The 13,507-nt window shown below is 42.1% G+C and overlaps 1 protein-coding gene across 1 annotated transcript in view; it reads left to right on the forward strand.

Annotated features, from left to right (window-relative positions):
• ssp3 (short spindle 3) overlaps positions 1–13,507 on the forward strand; it is a 355,022-nt gene that overhangs the window by 32,789 nt on the left and 308,726 nt on the right. The window contains exons 4-5 of the mRNA XM_070092824.1: positions 1–64; positions 2,017–2,152. The exon at positions 1–64 is cut by the window's left edge and continues 17 nt beyond it. Coding sequence (XP_069948925.1) covers positions 1–64; positions 2,017–2,152 — 200 coding nt within the window. The remainder of the gene's footprint in view (positions 65–2,016; positions 2,153–13,507) is intronic.

Consider the following 13,507-nt stretch of genomic DNA (forward strand, 5'->3'; position numbering starts at 1 on the left):
TGGAAACAACTACCTTGCAGATTCACGCATGGGCAAAGGCTATGGGAGCAGCTCAGTCTCGAATGTAAGGCTTGTTCACAGCATCAAGCTTAAGTTTGTAATAATGTTGGTAGAATTACCAACAATATTTTAGGTAAAAGGACACAATTGCAACTAATGCGACACTTTATTTTGGCAACATTTCACTCTCCAGGAGCTTTGTCAAGATGTTACCTTGACAAAGCTCCTGGAGAGCGAAACGTTGCCACAATAAAATGTCGCAGTTGCAGTTGTGTCCTTTTACTGAATAAGCTTAAATTTGATGAACCTAATAAATATGTCATTGTGGATGTAGCATCATAATCCAGTAAAAGTTAGGAGCAGTAAATGTATGCATCTGAGATTTGCTTGTTTAGTTTTCAAAGATCAAATATGAGTTTGGCTTATTTTTTGCTCTTTGCATCCTTCCTAATAATGCATTTTTTTATATTTTTAAGAATGTTTTAATGTAGTAAACTCAATTTAATGGAGAAGAGGACAGAGAGCAGATTCATTTAATTATGACTGTGGTGGCTAGAGATAAGTGTGTTTTGATGTGGTAGTAACAATAATGGATAAGTCTTTAACCAGCAGACTTTGTTCTTTGTTTCTGAATCAACTGTTCTAGAGGAGTTTGTCTAGTGTATCCAGAATCTGTTAAATTGTGGGTTTATTGCAGTTTAGTTTTGCAAATAAAAGTTTTCAGTAGAGCCATACTTATATTCTCTGCATGCTTTAAAGCTATTGTATTTCAACAATTATGTATTGAACTGCATTTAATTGTGAACTAATGTACACAAAATGAAACCTGTAGTTAAAAGTAATGTGTTGGATATATAATAAAGCATGTAGTTAGAAGTAATGTGTTGTACACATAAAGCTTGTAGTTAGAAGTAATGTGTTGTACACATAAAGCTTGTAGTTAGGAGTAATGTGTTGTATACATAATAAAGCATGTAATCTTGTACACATAATGAAGTATGTAATCGCAAGGACTGTAATTAATTACAAGCTGAGAAATAAAAGTACAAAATTTGTATTAAAAGATGACAAACACTAATGTAATGCTAGAGATGGGTTGCCTTGATCTCTTTATTACTTAGCATTCTAACTACTGTGTTTCCATTTGGTAAAACAAGCTAAGCATTATATAGTATACCAGGAAGTTCTTTTTTATTTAAATCCAGTGAAAATTTATCTTTAAGCATGTTTCATGAAGCTTCAGGTGTTAAAAGGCTTAATGGGACATTTGAAATATTTGAGTTCACATGTTGGTTTGGGTATAGTAAATGAGCCTCTTTGACACAGTCACTTTAACTCAGTAGTGGCACTGAGTGCCATCTTCTCTGTTTAATAAACATAACTTGCTCTGACTTATCAGAAAATGGTGGGAGGCTGGTGAGTATTGTTCATGGATTGGTGAGCAGGTTGTGAAAACCTACAAAACATACTATTAAATTTCATACATTACTTAGTATTTTTTTATTGATTTGTGGCACTTAGCAATGACATTTTGTGTGCCGTGCAGTTTTGGGTGCACTTTTTCAATCATATTATATGATACACTGTAACAGGGTTTACTGTTTACATATGTACAATAGTATGTTTCACACAGGTTCTTTAAAAAAGGCTTTACCCTAAAATGCTGACGTAATATAATGCATTTCATTAATTATGTGCTCTTGTTTAACATGCAAGTAATACTTAAAGAAATTTTAATATACTGGTACCTAGGGATACGAATATATTTCACTCCAGAAGGCTGTTCAAGTGCCGATACTGAACAAATTTGTTCCCATAAGGAATAATGTAAATTAGATTAATCCGTTTCAGACCCCCAAAAATACACTTACAAAGGCACTTATATAAATACACTTACATAATTGTTCAAGTTTTGAGCTGTTCGTATCCCGAGGTACCACTGTATTTCACATAAATAAAATTATTGTGAATGTGTTTGTGAAAAATGTAAATATTTTCTCTATTTGTCATGAACAGAACGGTCTAGGAAATACTGAGAGAACAGCTTCGAGCTCCTCCCTCTCCAGCAGCACGTCATCAAGTGGGCAGTCATGGGCAGATAAGGTGCGAGGGGCTCCACTCTCCCTTCAGTCCTCTCAGCTCTCTCTACAAGGTCAGTCACACTTCTGTTTTTGTAGCATCATTATAACAGATAAGTGTTCCTTCATTCTGGGAGAGTGAAAAAATATAAACTTTCTGGAGTTAGAGAGAATTTAACTTTATGTATCTAGATTGTGGTTGTTGAATAAATAAGTGTTTCATTGATGGTAAATTTTAGACATTTTTAAATTTTGGAAGAGTGAATTGTTAAAAATATTGTAAAAAAATTTTAATGTTTCAAATAATAAAAGTAGCAGTAAGGAGGGATTTGGTAGAAACTAAGATATTCAGCAGCACCAAGCATAAACTGTTATGCATTAAATAAAACATTGTGGATGTTATGAATGAAAAGAAGCTGGATGTCCTGGCTCTAATTGAAATCAAGCTGAATGGGGTAGGAGATTTTCAGAGGGGAAAAGTAAATGGGATTATGTCAGGGGTTTCTAATAGAGTTAAACCTAAGGAAGGAATAACAATAATGTTGAAGGATAAGTTATGGCAGGAAAAGAGGCAATATAAATGTTTAAATTCGAGGATTATTTGGAGTAAAATAAGAGTTGGATGTGAAAAGTGGGATATAGTAAGTGTTTATACACCTGGAGAAGAGAGAAGTGTAGTGGAGTGAGATTTTGGGAAATGTTGAGTGAGTGCATGGGGAGTTTGAAGTAAGTGAGAAAGTACTTGTGGTTGGGGATCTTAATGCTAAAGTGAGTATAAATATTGTGGAGGGAGTAGTAGATATGATATAGCACATAATGAAAGTAATTTGTTAGATTATGTATTGGTGGATAAAAGGTTGATGGGTAGGCTCCAGGATGTACACGTTTATAGAGGGGCAACTGATATATCGGATCATTATTTAGTTATAGCTACAGTTAGAGTAAGAGGTAGATGGGAAAAGAGGAAAATGGCAACAACAAGCAAGAGGGAGGTGAAAGTGTATAAACTAAGGGAGGAGGAAGTTCGGTTGAGATATAAGCAACTATTGGCAGAAAGGTGGGCTGGTGCAAGTATGAGTAGTGGGGGGGGGGGGGGGGTTGAAGAGGGTTGGAATAGTTTTAAAAATGCAGTATTAGAATGTGGGGCAGAAGTTTGTGGTTATAGGAGGGTGGGTGCACGAGGAATTGGTGGAACGGTGAAGTAAAGGGTGTGATAAAAAAGAAAAAGTTAGCTTATGAGAGGTTTTTACAAAGCAGAAGTGTTATAAGAAGAGTAGAGTATATGGAGAGTAAAAGAAAGGTGAAGAGAGTGGTGAGAGAGTGCAAAAGGAGAGCAGATGATAGAGTGGGAGAGGCACTGTCAAGGAATTTTAATGAAAATAAGAAAAAATTTTGGAGTGAGTTAAACAAGTTAAGAAAGCCTAGAGAACGAATGGATTTGTCAGTTAAAAACAGAGTAGGGGAGTTAGTAGATGGGGAGATGGAGGTTTTGGGTAGATGGCGAGAGTATTTTGAGGAACTTTTAAATGTTGAGGAAGAAAGGGAGGCGGTAATTTCATGCACTGACCAGGGAGGTATACCATCTTTTAGGAATGAAGAAGAACAGGATGTGAGTGTGGGGAAGGTGTGTGAGGCATTATGTACAATGAAAGGGGGTAAAGCAGCTGGAACTGATGGGATCATGACAGAAATGTTAAAAGCAGGGGGGATATAGTGTTGGAGTGGTTGGTATTTTTGTTTAATAAATGTATGAAAGAGGGGAAGGTACCTAGGGATTGGCTGAGAGCGTGTATAGTCCCTTTATATAAAGGGAAAGGGGACAAAAGAGATTGTAAAAATTATAGAGGAATAAGTTTACTGAGTACACCAGGAAAAGTGTATGGTAGGGTTATAATTGAAAGAATTAGAGGTAAGACAGAATGTAGGATTGCGGATGAGCAAGGAGGTTTCAGAGTGGGTAGGGGATGTGTAGATAAAGTGTTTACATTGAAGCATATATGTGAACAGTATTTATATATAGGTAGGGAAGTTTTTATTGCATTTATGGATTTAGAAAAGGCATATGATAGAGTGGATAGGGAAGCAATGTGGCAGATGTTGCAAGTATATGTATGTGGAATAGGTGGTAAGTTACTTAATGCTGTAAAGAGTTTTTATGAGGATAGTGAGGCTCAGGTTAGGGTGTGTAGAAGAGAGGGAGACTACTTCCCTGTAAAAGTAGGTTTTAGACAGGGATGTATAATGTCACCATGGTTGTTTAATATATTTATAGATGGGGTTGTAAAAGAAGTAAATGCTAGGGTGTTCAGGAGAGGGGTGGGATTAAATTATGGGGAATTAAATACAAAATGGGAATTGACACAGTTGCTTTTTGCTGATGGTACTTTGCTTATGGGAGATTCTATAGAAAAATTGCAAAGGTTAGTGGATGAGTTTGGGAGTGTGTGTAAGGGCAGAAAGTTGAAAATGAATATAGGATAGAGTAAGGTGATGAGGGTATCAAATGATTTAGATAAAAAAAAATTGGATATTAAATTGGGGAGGAGGAGTATGGAAGAAGTGAATGTTTTCAGATACTTGGGAGTTGACGTGTCGGTGGATGGATTTATAAAGGATGAGGTTAATCATAGAATTGATGAGAGAATAAAGGTGAGTTGTGCGTTAAGGTATATGTGGAGACAAAAAACGTTATCTATGTAGGCAAAAAAGGGAATGTATGAAAGCATAGTAGTACCAACACTTATATGGGCGTGAAGCTTGGGTTGTGAATGCAGCAGCGAGGAGGCAGTTGGAGGCATTGGAGATGTCCTGTCTAAGGGCAATGTTTGGTGTAAATATTATGCAGAAAATTCGGAGTGTGGAAATTAGGAGAAGGTGTGGAGTTAATAAAAGTATTAGTCAGAGGCTGAAGAGGGGTTGTTGAGGTGGTTTGGTCATTTAGAGAGAATGGATCAAAGTAGAATGACATGGAGAGCGTATAAATCTGTAGGGGAAGGAAGGCGGGGTAGGGGTCGTCCTCGAAAAGGTTGGAAGGAAGGGGAAAGGGAGGTTTTGTGGGCGAGGGGCTTGGACTTCCAGCAGGCGTGCATGAGCGTGTTTGATAGGAGTGAATGGAGACGAATGGTATTTGGGACCTGATGATCTGTTGGAGTGTGAGCAGGGTAATATTTAGTGAAGGGATTCAGGGAAACCGGTTATTTTTATATAGCTAGACTTGAGTTCTGGAAATGGGAAGTATAATGCCTGCACTCTGAATGAGGGGTTCGGGATATTAGCAGTTTGGAGGGATATGTTGTGTATCTTTATACGTATATGCTTCTAAACTGTCGTGTTCTGAGCACCTCTGCAAAAACAGTGATTATGTGTGAGTGAGGTGAAAGTGTTGAATGATGATGAAAGTATTTTCTTTTGAGGGATTTTCTTTCTTTTTGGGTCACCCTGCCTCGGTGGGAGATGGCGGACTTGTTAAAAAAAAAAAAAGTATTGGTATATATAAGGTTGATTGGTAGGCTTCAGGATGTGCATGTTTATGGAGGGGCAACAGATATATCAGATCCTCATATAGTTGTAGCTACAGTTAGAGTAAGAGGTAGATGGGACCAAAGGAAAATGTCAACAGCAAGTAAGAGAGAGAGGTGAAAGTTTCTAAACTAAGGGAGGATGAAGTTAGGATGAGATATAACTATTGGCAGAAAGGTGGGCTAGTGCAAGTATGGGTAGTTGGGGGGTTGAAGACAGATGGGATTGATTTAAAAAATGCAGTATTAGAATGTGGGGCAGAAGTTTGTGGCTATAGGAGGGTGGATGCAGGAGGAAAGAGGAGTGATGTGTGGAATGATGAAGTAAAGGGTGCAATAAAAGGGAAAAAGGTAACTTATGATAGGTTTTTACAAAGCAGAAATGGTATGAGAAGGGCAGAGTATATGGAGAGTAAAAGAAAGGTGAAGAGAGTGGTGAGAGAGTATACAGGGAGAACAAATGATAGAGTGGGAGAGGCACTCTCAAGAAATTTTGATGAAAATAAGAAAAAAATTTGGAGTGAGATAAACAGGTTAAGAAAGCCTAGGGAACAAATGGATATGTCAGTAAAAAAACAGAGTGAGAGAGTTAGTAGATGGGGAGCTGGAGGTAATGGGTAGATGGTGGGAATATTTTGAGGAATTTTTAAATGTCAATAAAGAAGGGAAGGCAGTAATTTCATGCTCTGGCCAGTGAGGTATAACATCTCTTAGGAGTGATGAAGAGCAGGATTTGAGTATGGGGAAGGTGTGTCAGGCAGTAAGTAGAATGAAATGGGTAAAGCAAATGGAACTGACAGGATTAAGACAGAAATGTTAAAAACAAGGTGGGGGGGGGGGGAGGGGAAAATAGCATTGGAGTGGTTGGTATTTTTGTTTAATAATTGTATGAAAGAGGGAAGGTACCTAAGGATTGGCAGTGTGTGTGTATGGTTCCTTTATATAAAGGGAAGGGGGGGAAAAAGAGATTGTAAAATTATAAGGGAATAAGTTTATTATGAAGGTAGGGAAGTTTTCATTGCATTTATGGGTTTAGAAAAGGATATATGATAGAGTGGATAGGGGAGCAATGTAGCAGATTTTGAAAGTGTATGGAATAGGTAGTAAGTTACTAAATGCTGTAAAGAGTTTTTATGAGGATATTGAGGCTCAGGTTAGGGTGTGTAGGAGAGAGGGAGATTACTTCGCGGTAAAAGTGGGTCTTAGACAGGGATGTGTAATGTCACCATGGTTGTTTAATATATTTATAGATGGGGTTGTGAAGGAGGTAAATGCTAGGGTGTTGGGGAGAGGGGTGGGATTAAATTATGGGGAATCAAGTACAAAATGGGAGTTGACACAGTTGCTTTTTGCTGATAATACTGTGCTTATGGGAGATTCTAAAGAAAAGTTGCAAAGGTTAGTGGACGAGTTTGAGAGTGTGTGTAAAGGTAGAAAGTTGAAAGTGAGCATAGAAAAGAGTAAGGTGATGTGGGTATCAAATGATTTAGATAAAGAAAAATTGGAGAGAATGAGTATATAAGAAGTGAATGTTTTCAGATATTTGGGAGTTGATGTGTCAGCGGATGGGTTTATGAATGATGAGGTTAACCACAGAATTGATGAAGGAAAAAATGTAAGTGGTGCATTGAGGTATATGTAGAGACAAGAAACATTATTTATGTGTGTTTGAAGCTTGGGTTGTAAATGCTGCAGCAAGGAGGTGGTTGGAGGCAGTGGAGATGTCCTGTCTAAGGGCAGTGTGTGTGTAGACAGCCTGTACTGTCTGCATAGACAGCCTATGCTGTCTGCCAGCTGAGTTCATATTTTGTGCCATGCTTGTGCTGCCACCTGTAGACCTCTCAGTGGGCATGCCACTTGAACCAGCATTACTCTGCCTCTCCTTCACTCTCTCTGCAGCCTTCACTCAGTCAACAAGGCCTACTCCTCTCTCCCTTGCTGGGCATGGCCCCTCTGGGCCATGGGCGCAGACACACTACCTGTGTACCCACTATCTCACAAATAAAGTAAGAAGTCTCCGATGCCTTTATCATTACTCCCTGCTGCCAAGAAGGAACTCCTCCAACTAGAAAACATGTGGTGTAAATATTATGCAGAGAATTCGGAGTGTGGAAATTAGAAGGTGTGGAGTTAATAAAAGTATTAGTCAGAGGACTGAAGAAGGGTTGTTGAGGTGGTTTGGTCATTTAGAGAGAATGGATCAAAGTAGAATGACATGGAGTGCGTATAAATCTGTAGGGGAAGGAAGGCGGGCTAGGGGTCATCCTCAAAAAGGTTGGAGGGAGGGGGTAAAGGAGGTTTTGTAGGCAAGGGGCTTGGACTTCCAGCAAGCGTGCATGAGCGTGTTAGATAGGAGTGAATGGAGACGAATGGTATTTTTAACCTGATGAGCTGTTGGAGGTTGAGCAAGGTAATATTTAGTGAAGGGATTCAAGGAAGCCAGTTATTTTTATATAGCTGGACTTGAGTACTGGAAATGGGAAGTACAGTGCCTGCACTTTAAAGGATATTGGCAGTTTCGAGGAATATGTTGTGTATCTTTATACGTATATGCTTCTAAACTGTTGTGTTCTGGGCACCTCTGCAAAAACAGTGATTATGTATGAGTGAGGTGAAAGTGTTGAATGATGATGAAAGTATTTTCTTTTTGGGGATTTTCTTTCTTTTTGGGTCACCCTGCCTCGGTGGGAGATGATCAACTTGTTAAAAAAAAAATTCACTTTACCTGGTATACTCATTAAACTTCTTTCTTTCTCTCTTTCAACGCACTGGCCGTATCCCACCGAGGCGGGGTGGCCCATAAGGAAAAACAAAAAATTCTCCTTTTACATTTAATAATATATACAGGAGAAGGGGTTACTAGCCCCTTGCTCCTGGCATTTTAGTCACCTCTTACGACATGCAAGGCTTACGGAGAAAGAATTCTGTTTCATTTCCCCATGGAGAAAAGTGGAAATAAACAATAACAAGAACTAATAAGAAAAATAGAAGAAAACCCAAAAGGTATATACATGTATGTGTGTGTACATGCTTGTATAGTGTGTCCTAAATGTAAGGAGAAGTAGCAAGATGTATCTGAAATTTTGCATGTTTTTGAGACAGAAAAAGGCACCAGCATTCCTACCATCATGTAAAACAGTTACTGGCTTACATTTTACACTCAAATTGTCATGTAGGGGGTAATGATTGAATAGGATATAAGTGGGGAATATGGGAGTAAGGGATTATGTAGGCAGGGGAGAGGCTGGCGCAGTGTTAGGAGTGAGATGATTAGCGGAGGTAGGTAGGTAATGACAGGTCAGTGGTGACCACCACGACACTCATTAACTCTACACTGCTCACTAACATATGCCTCGCCCACTCTTCACTCATATATAAACATAATAAAATATAAGAAATAGGAATAGCTAATAACGGGGACAGTGAATATTACTATTCTACTCAAACACAGTTTATTATTACGTCTTTGTACCATAATATATTTGGGAACAGAACATTATTGTGGTTTAGATAAATGGGGTGGTACACATAAGCAGTGAGACAGGGAATACAATTAGCTTGGCGAAACAGAATATAACTTAAAATGTAGTTCAGAGGGCAGTTCATCACAGGAACTAAGCCACAGGTCCCAAGACCTACACAGCACGAGTACGGCGCCAAGCCAGTACTCTGCCCAGTGCCTCCAACAGTCTCCTCCGGAGACTTCAGCAGCCTTCTCCCGAGCCCTGCACCCCAGCAGCAGCTCCTCTCGAAGTCTCTGCTCGGAGCTCTGCACCCCAGCAGCAGCTCCGCTCGAATCTCTGCTCAGGAGCTCTGCACCCCAGCAGGAGCTCCGCTCGAATCTCCTGATCATGCTCTTCCTTGGGCTTTTATGGTGGTCCAAGCACCCTCCACAATGAGGTGTGCACACGTGGTGTTGATCTGACGCCGAGGTCTGACGCCGTCCAGAACAAAAGACCTCAGTCTTAAGCCGGAAAGGCGTGTCTCTGACAGACATTTGCCAAGGCAAGGTGACCATATAATTGGTTAAATTAGGTCTCCCCAGAGACCTCACAAGCCCAGCTGAACTACATCACATCCCCCTTTCTCCCCCAATTTAAAATATCTGAGAACTAGGACAATTTGTCCCAAGTTATTAGACTATTTTAATCCTAACCCCTTAAATCTATTACAATACAAAGACAAAATTATACATAATGCTAAATCATTCCACTACATATATTTCCCTCAACCTTCTCATCTACCACAAGGCAGCGTAATCAGTACACCTGGCAGTTGACCAGCATAACAGTTGGTCTCTGGTGCAAAGCCTCCTTACCCGTCATTTCTCCTTAAACCTAAATATCGGGCTCCACTGCCTTCCCTACTTCTACTAGAAATGCACTAGCCAATGCTAGTCACCCTCGCACGTTAACCATTGGGCCAAACCTCTCTAGGCTTCTATGGCGTGGAAAACTGCTCCAACGGGTTGCATTCTTTCAAGTAACTGCAACTGGACCACTTCACGACCACCAAGGTCGCATTTTCGGCACACTTCACATGCGCACTACAACATCTGAAAATCGAGACAGGGCAGGCATCACAGCTAAGACCCTCCATTATCCTATGCCACTACTAGGATTCACTGGCCTCATAAAACAAGGCGGCTATAATCACTGGACCGTTTTCAAGGTCACCTTATTTCACACAGGTAACACTAACACTTCTGGCAAGTCAAAGTAGGCTGGGGACATCTCACACTCTCAACTGTCTCTCATGGCTGGCAGGACATCCCCGCATACCGGTCGTACAGATCGACCAACAAGGCAGGATACACCTCCATTCCACCCTTGATAGCAGGCTGGTCCCAACAGCTGGAGTCCATCTCCGCGGCTCACGTCCTTCCACATCTCCAAGGATGGCAGCTCCTTCATAGTAGATTCTCCTGTCCTGGCACACCAGCCAGAATCCCTCACACACCACTGCAGCATCACCGCCATCTCCTCCTTTTGAGCTAGGCAGCATCGCAGCACGGCCGTATCACAGCAGCACACAGCACGGCCACAGCATCGCAGCACGGTCCCAGCATCACAGCACGGCCGCAGCATCTCAACATCACTGCACGACCGCAGCATCTCAACATCACAGCACGGCCGTATCACAGCAGCACACAGCACGGCCACAGCATCGCAGCATGGCTACAGCATCGCAGCACGGTCGTATCACAGCAGCACACAGCACGGCCACAGCATCGCAGCATGGCTACAGCATCGCAGCACGGTCCCAGCATCTCAGCACGGCTGCAGCATTCAACATCACAGCAGCACACAGCACGGCCACAGCATCGCAGCACGGCTACAGCATCTCAGCACGGCCACAGCATCTCAACATCATAGCAAGGCCGCAGCATAGTAGACAGCATCACAGCAGCCGACATCAGCAGTAGCAGGCAATGGTCAGTTGCTCGGGGTGAGGTGAGGTCACTTCAGGTCATCAACAGCAGGTGCGGTCACCCATCCCTGGCAACTACGGGTAACTGGCGGTCCATGGGTGATGGTCACAGAGGCTGGGTGACGCAGACAGACACCCACTACACTGGATGACAGACCAGGGCAGCAATACATCTACTGGGGCACATCAGCTGGGTGACTGGGCATATCAGCTGGGTGACTGGGCACATCAGGTGGACAGCAATCATAGGCAACTCTTCAATGGGTGACAGTTGTGGGTAAGTCTTCCAAGGCGGACTGGGTGACTTCTCATTCCTCTGTAAATATTCAATTTCGGCCAGTAATTGCTTCCCCAAAAAGTCTCACCCAAATACTGATATTCTCCACCATTTATCTCAAACCAACAACCAACTCCACCAAATATAATAATACAACCAAGCAATTATTCAGACCCACTGTCAAGAAAAGGTCAATTAAGATCACTAGGATTATAATATTATAATAACACACAAAATCAAATTGTAGCAAATGGTAGCATAAGTATAACCGAGCAGTCAAAAATAAGGCACATGGGACTGGTTCCTACTATAAAAATAAGAACCACCACCGCTTAGACACCATGTCATGTAGGGGGTAATGATTGAATAGGATATAAGTGGGGAATATGGGAGTAAGGGATTATGTAGGCAGGGGAGAGGCTGGCGCGGTGTTAGGAGTGAGATGATTAGCGGAGGTAGGTAGGTAATGACAGGTCAGTGGTGACCACCACGACACTCATTAACTCTACACTGCTCACTAACATATGCCTCGCCCACTCTTCACTCATATATAAACATAATAAAATATAAGAAATAGGAATAGCTAATAACGGGGACAGTGAATATTACTATTCTACTCAAACACAGTTTATTATTACGTCTTTGTACCATAATATATTTGGGAACAGAACATTATTGTGGTTTAGATAAATGGGGTGGTACACATAAGCAGTGAGACAGGGAATACAATTAGCTTGGCGAAACAGAATATAACTTAAAATGTAGTTCAGAGGGCAGTTCATCACAGGAACTAAGCCACAGGTCCCAAGACCTACACAGCACGAGTACGGCGCCAAGCCAGTACTCTGCCCAGTGCCTCCAACAGTCTCCTCCGGAGACTTCAGCAGCCTTCTCCCGAGCCCTGCACCCCAGCAGCAGCTCCTCTCGAAGTCTCTGCTCGGAGCTCTGCACCCCAGCAGCAGCTCCACTCGAATCTCTGCTCAGGAGCTCTGCACCCCAGCAGGAGCTCCGCTCGAATCTCCTGATCATGCTCTTCCTTGGGCTTTTATGGTGGTCCAAGCACCCTCCACAATGAGGTGTGCACACGTGGTGTTGATCTGACGCCGAGGTCTGACGCCGTCCAGAACAAAAGACCTCAGTCTTAAGCCGGAAAGGCGTGTCTCTGACAGGCATTTGCCAAGGCAAGGTGACCTTATAATTGGTTAAATTAGGTCTCCCAAGAGACTTCACAAGCACAGCTAAACTACATCACATCCCCCTTTCTCCCCCAGTTCAAAATATCTGAGAACTAGGACAATTTGTCCTAAGTTATTAGACTATTTTAAACCTAACCCTTTAATTCTATTACAATACAAAGACAAAATTATACATAATGCTAAATCATTCCACTACATATATTTCCCTCAACCTTCTCATCTACCACAAGGCAGCGTAATCAGTACACCTGGCAGTTGGCCAGCATAATAGTTGGTCTCTGGTGCAAAGCCTCCTTACCCGTCATTTCTCCTTAAACCTAAATATCGGGCTCCAGTGCCTTCCCTACTTCTACTAGAAATGCACTAGCCAATGCTAGTCACCCTCGCACGTTAACCATTGGGCCAAACCTCTCTAGGCTTCTATGGCGTGGAAAACTGCTCCAACGGGTTGCATTCTTTCAAGTAACTGCAACTGGACCACTTCACGACCACCAAGGTCGCATTTTCGGCACACTTCACATGCGCACTACAACATCTGAAAATCGAGACAGGGCAGGCATCACAGCTAAGACCCTCCATTATCCTATGCCACTACTAGGATTCACTGGCCTCATAAAACAAGGCGGCTATAATCACTGGACCGTTTTCAAGGTCACCTTATTTCACACAGGTAACACTAACACTTCTGGCAAGTCAAAGTAGGCTGGGGACATCTCACACTCTCAACTGTCTCTCATGGCTGGCAGGACATCCCCGCATACCGGTCGTACAGATCGACCAACAAGGCAGGATACACCTCCATTCCACCCTTGATAGCAGGCTGGTCCCAACAGCTGGAGTCCATCTCCGCGGCTCACGTCCTTCCACATCTCCAAGGATGGCAGCTCCTTCATAGTAGATTCTCCTGTCCTGGCACACCAGCCAGAATCCCTCACACACCACTGCAGCATCACCGCCATCTCCTCCTTTTGAGCTAGGCAGCATCGCAGCACGGCCGTATCACAGCAG

The sequence above is a fragment of the Cherax quadricarinatus genome, chromosome 41 (assembly GCF_038502225.1).
Source record: "Cherax quadricarinatus isolate ZL_2023a chromosome 41, ASM3850222v1, whole genome shotgun sequence".
In the NCBI taxonomy this organism is placed as follows: Eukaryota; Metazoa; Arthropoda; class Malacostraca; order Decapoda; family Parastacidae; genus Cherax; species Cherax quadricarinatus.